We start from the raw sequence: 6,000 nt of genomic DNA on the forward strand, positions 1-6,000 counted from the left end.
GTGAAGAGCCAAGTCCTACTCCGGCTATTTTCGGAACGCGTGACGCGCCATAGCCGGCTGTCAATCATGTTCCCCTCTTCATAGGAACACCTACTCCCCGCGGGAGTCTAAAACGAAACTAAAGGATTAAACTGTAAGTACAGCTCAAAAAATTAAAATAAAGGCATACTGTAGCTGACGCTAGTATGCTGGATGGCATGGTACAAAGTTGCTTTTTAGGGTGAACCTCCGCTTTAAGTATGTCTGCCAACATCAGGTTTTTCTGCCGTGATTCATTCACACTCGTCTGTTTTCATAACAAAAAAAAGGTTATGTCTGGAGCTGGGCTATCAGTAGGCCCATTGAAATGAATAGAACTTGTCGTTTTGTGCATTTGTAAAACATCTGCATCATGGGAAATGTATTTTCTTGTTCTCTGTATGACTAAGATACTGAATCTTACATAAAATGCACACTTGTGATGCAACCTTACACTCAGGAGAGCTGAATGAGTCCATTCTAGGCTAAAGTTCGTAGATTATTTTATTATGTAAGTATTGCGGTGGGAAAAATGACAGGAATTTGTACATTTTTTGTTCTGTTTTCTAACTAAACATAAATAAAAGCATATACTAGGCCAGTTGTACACGGGCATCATAATTTACTGGTGTTTATACTCAAGATCTTGTTGACAGAAAGATACTAAGTAAAATGTCCTGCAAACTTGCTTAAATTACAATTTTCTTCCTTCTCTTCTAGTTGCCAATGTTGCAATATAGGCACGTATATAAATATAGACAACAATGTACCTGTGTTCAGATCAGTAAAAAATGTGATGTTTTTTTTTTAACTACCATTTGCAAGAGGCCCTAAATTTAAAGAAGAACTTCACTCTCTTAAACAACTTTGACTGTTTTTATGCCATTAGCATTAGTAAATAGCAAGGTATATCATATTTACTTATTTTCAACTTTTTTTTTATATATATATTTCTTCAGGTACTTCCTGGTTTCCATGCATTAGCAATTAATGTTATACATCCCAGGAGTCTTCAGGAGAAGAGGTTTCTCAGCTAAGCACACCCTCCGCCTGCATGCCTGAGTTAAAGGGGTTGTAAAGGTTTGTTTTTTATTTTCTAAATAGGTTACTTTAAAGGGTCACTAAAGGAAAAAAAAATTTTGCCTAAAAATAATGTCTGCAAGGTAGACAGACAGAATAGTGTAATGATTCTGTTAAAAACGAGTAAATACCTATTAAATTCCTTCATCTATATCACCTCCGGCATTCTAGTTTCTGTTCTCTTATTCACTTCCTGGTTTGCATCGTTTGTTCATGTAAGAACTACATTTCCCAGTATTTCACACCTCCTTGAAGTCTCTAACACGTAGAGAGCGTCCTGCCACACAGATGTAGTTCCCAGGAGTGGGGTGAGCACGTTACTCACCACCGCAGTAAAGCCTCCCATCACGGTGGTGAGTAAAATCAGACAAGCAGGAAGTGAACAGAACAGAGAAGAAATAGAGCGACTTCTGAGCAAAAACGAACAATGAGGAAGTGAAAAGAGGAATGTCTGCAGGTAAAGGATGCTTATTATAAAAAAAAAAAATGTTTCCTTTACAACCCCTTTAAGCTAGTGCATTGTTGGTTCACTTACCTTTTCCTTAAATTTCCCTTCTAAATGTTTTTTTTTCTTTGTTTTCTTTGTCTGAATTTCTCACTTCCTGTTCCTCCTCAGTAAGGTGTTCAGTAAGCTGTTCTAAATGACTTTCCACCGCTCGGATGATGGTGGAAAGCTTAATGAGGAGAAACAGGAAGTGAGAAATTCAAACAAAGAAAAAAAACATTTAGAAGGGAAATCGAAGAAAAAGGTAAGTGAACCAACAATGCACTAGCTTAAAGGAACCAATATAGAAAATAAAAGATGAACCTTTACAACCCCTAGATTCCAGGATGTAAATGATACACGAATCATCTGCCTTTACTCAAGATGGCTACAAACAGAAATGCTAGTGGGTGTGATTTCTTGTCAAAATAAAGCATGGAAACATAGATGGATGGGTGAGTTTGCTTTGAATATTAAAAATGATTTAAATAGCGTTTTTGGTTTGTTGTGCTCAGATGCAGTGCAGTTCTGCTTAAACCCTATCTGCCCTGAAAAGACTGATACATGATTCAAGTTGTGTACAAGCTGGATACTTGTATTGCTGTTTACATTGGTGGTTCTTTATACTGCGAGACCCGATACATCATTACATATTAATAGTCAGTTGTTGTTCCCGCCATGATTACTTGGATATTATTTATCAGTGAGAGTCAGAAATACACCAAGGGTAAATACTTGATAGGAGAGAAACAGCTGTCCTGTTCTTAAAACCCATCTGTCTTTTTCTGTGTAATTCAGCTGCAATGGCTACCAATGATCTACTCTACACTCGCAGGACTAAAAGTGATTGCAGTGCATGGTAGGAACAGCCCTGGCATGTGATGAGCACCCACCCACATCTGTGTAAATGGCCAGGGTTCATGAATCCAGTGAAGCAATCATTTCTGCGCTGGTATTGCTTCAACTCTAGTTTAGCAACAGGGCCTGCATGCACAGTATGTATAAGCTTTTCTGTTTTATATTACTGCATTGATTCAGAGTTGATTGCACTGGAACTCACAGCAGCCCACATATGTTCTTAGACACACCAGTCCTCTATCTAAATAATGCCACAGCTGTTAGATTGGTAGTTTGGACTGGACCACTCAATAAAAAAATATGTAAGTGGACGCATTTAAGTCAGCACAGAAAGATCTAAATTCAAATTCCTAATTCCAATAAATCACAGCATTTCTCAGAGAAACTGGGGAAAAAATGGTGTACACAATGAACTTCAACTGAAGGATTTTGATCCATGTGTGTCCCCTTATGCTTGACAGAAGTCGATCTAGCATTCGACTTCTGTCAAATTAGCTTTTTGGAAAAAAAATCTTGATCGGCGAAAGCAACCAAAGGGCTGCAGATGCTGATCAGTGTATTCTGAGTGTGGTGAGTGTGGAGAGTCCCTGCTGTCAGAATACAATGTCTCAGCAGGGAGGATTCCTCCATCCACCTTAATTGTATGGTCAGGGCCGGTATCTGTTCCTTTTTTTTTTATCAGCCCGCTGGCTAATTGAAAAAAAAAAAAAAAAAAGATCTACTGTATGTCCAGCTTAAGTAGCTGTAAGGCACAACATTTTTTACCTTCATACATTCTATGTATGAAGGTATAAAACCTTCTTTGAGCAGCAGCCCCCCTAGACCCCCCTAATACTTACCTAAGCCCCATCTCGATCCTTGCCGCTCCAGGAAATCGAATTCCTGATTGGCTTTTGGCAGCAATCACAGCCAGGGAGCCAATCAGGAGATGAGGGGGCGGGGCGAAACTACGGCTCCATGTGTGAATGGACACACAGAGCCACAGGTTTGGAGCGTGCCTGCTTGGGTGCCCCCACAAAAAACTGCTTGCTGTGAGGGCACCCAGCAGGAAGGAGGAGCCAGGAGTGCCTCATGGGCCCAGAGAAGAGGAGAATCCAGGTTTCTCTGTGCAAAACACTTGCACAGAGCAGGTAAGTATAACATGTTTTTTATTTAGAGAAAAAAAGCAAGGCTTTAATATCACTTTAAGCTAGTGGAATCCACCATAGGAGAGGTCATCTGGAGAAACAGAGTCAGATTCCTGAAGCCAAGTTTTCATTACAGGCATGTAAGTTAGAGGAGATAAAAAGATCATGGACAGGGGTGAGCTTGTTACAGAACAGGCATTTCAGGGGGAACAAGAGAAGGATTTAGAATTTATCACTTTGGTAGAAAGTAATAATTTTCTTAAATCTGCAGTTTAAAAAGTTAAATCTGTAGAGGTGTATTCCATGGTTGTTCTCACACTTTCTTTGAGACTGGATATTTTAGCTCTCACTATACTTCTTTCACTACGACTATGAGGCCCCGTACACACGACAGAGTTTCTCGGCAGAATTTACCGAGAAACTCGGTCAAAACCCGGATTCTGCCGAGAAACTCTGTCGTCTGTACAGTTTTGGCTCGATGGAGCCGCCGAGGAGCTCGACGAGAAAATAGAGAACATGTTCTCTATTTTCTCGTTGTTCTATGGGAGAAGGCGGCCCGCCGAGCTCCTCGGCGGCTTCATCCCAGAACTCGACGAGGAACTCGACGTGCCAAGCACGTCGTGTTCCTCGGCCGTGTGTACGGGGCCTGAGATCTGCAACTTTTATATATGAAAGCCGCTGTTAAGTTTGTCTACCTCGTTCTCCCCTTACCCATTCACGGATGCTTTGTATTCTTTTATTAGTTCTTTCCTTTGTTAAGATTGATCTGTCCTTAAAGGTGTTTATGGGCAGAGCAAATTCGAAATAGCCAATACCATGGTAGTTTGTTTAAACGAATAGAAATAGTCATCAGATGTTCACTTTAAAACTATTATAAATAATTTGCTATGTTGATAGCTATAGTAAGCAGAGCTATCTTAAGCCGGCCATACATAGATTGAAATTCTGCCAGTTCAGCCACAACCGAACCAGTTACCTGGGCTAGGGACCAAACCAAATAGTATGTGCTAATGGTTGTACACAAGTCGTATTTTTCCCAAAGGATCAGTGCATCCGGCTCTAGCCGGCAACACTGATCATTGTATTCTGTCACTGGGAAAAGGCTTGCCGCTGGCAGAATACAATAATCTCAGCGGGAGTGATTCCTTCATCCACATCGAATGCATGGATGGGGAAAATTATTATTTTATTTTTCATTTAACCCATGGAATCATGTATGGTACGCTTTATTCTGCATCAAATAAATATGCATCTGGCCAGCTGTGAAATGTCCATGAAAATAACATTAATGTGCATCAATGGCCTTCTGAAATGTCAGGCTAAAAAAGTTACAATTGAACGTAATCGGCGTGCTGTAAGGTAATAGATAAATTGAAATAGTTTTGTAGGGAAAATACTTCATTATATTTAGGGATTTAGTAGTCAATAGTATTGTATTGTTAACTCATAATACAGGTTCAAATTAGTTTGCACTTTACATAGCAGATCTCTCCAAATAGAGCCTGTATTAATATTATGCATCGTCATAATGGCATGCTTTCAGGTTATTTTCTTACACAGCCTCTCTGTTAACTGCCTGCTAATAGCCCCAAATCCCAGATCTAACAATAGCCCTCTCTTCTCATATAAACTGGTACTGTGTAGCTACAGCACTGCCTTCGCCTCTTACATACCATTCTATCTTACAGTGAGCACTCTTATAAAAAAACTTTCCTGTACTAAAGCAAGACCATTTTAAAAGTATTTGCAGTTTCCTAAAATTCCAGCACACATTTCCCCCCCTTCCCCAAAAGGCTACGAATAAAATCAGCTTACCTTCCAAAATGGCCCACATGATCGAACAGACCCTCCATGCCCTGGCTGCAGCAGCAGTGATGTGGCGTACAGCTTGTGAGTTAATTCTGTTTATTCAGTTGGCATGATGCTTGAGCCAAGTTTTGTAACTAGGTTGACTGGGGGTGATCTCAGTTCGCACTAGGGATATAGTTCCCTTGTAGCATGCCTTCTCTTCTTGTAATCGTGCCACTTGAGTAAATTATAACTAGTCTTGTTAATACAGTTGTAAGTCAGAGATAAATGTGTTGTGAGACAAGTTAGCGTAGCCCTACAGTGTGTGATTGTAAGTGGGTTTTATATGAGAAGTTGCAGATGGACATGTGTGTTTGTTATGAGAGGGTCGTGTGGAGTAAGGTGCTCCTCCTCCCCCTATTAGTTCACTGAGTGTGCTTCAGACTCACACTAAAAGGACTGAAGCAACACATTGGAATGAATGTAACTGCAAAGAATCTGTAGTGACTGTAAACACGTAATAAGATGACAGGGAGGTACGTCTTTTGAACCCCATGCTTTGTAGAGAGAATAGGGAAGTAGTGCTGAACACCATGTCATTCAAAAGCCGGGGACACACTATTATTTTTTTTGTGCAACCCAGCC

General features: G+C 40.3%; 1 protein-coding gene across 1 annotated transcript in view; it reads right to left on the reverse strand.

Moving 5' to 3' along the window:
- SLC22A16 (solute carrier family 22 member 16) overlaps positions 1–5,771 on the reverse strand; it is an 86,263-nt gene extending 80,492 nt beyond the window's left edge. Inside the window, exon 1 of the mRNA XM_040350238.1 lies at positions 5,383–5,771. Coding sequence (XP_040206172.1) covers positions 5,383–5,420 — 38 coding nt within the window. The 5' untranslated portion in view covers positions 5,421–5,771. The remainder of the gene's footprint in view (positions 1–5,382) is intronic.
- Between the last annotated feature and the right edge of the window lie 229 nt (positions 5,772–6,000).

Source organism: Rana temporaria, chromosome 4 (assembly GCF_905171775.1).
Source record: "Rana temporaria chromosome 4, aRanTem1.1, whole genome shotgun sequence".
NCBI classification, from domain to species: domain Eukaryota; kingdom Metazoa; phylum Chordata; class Amphibia; order Anura; family Ranidae; genus Rana; species Rana temporaria.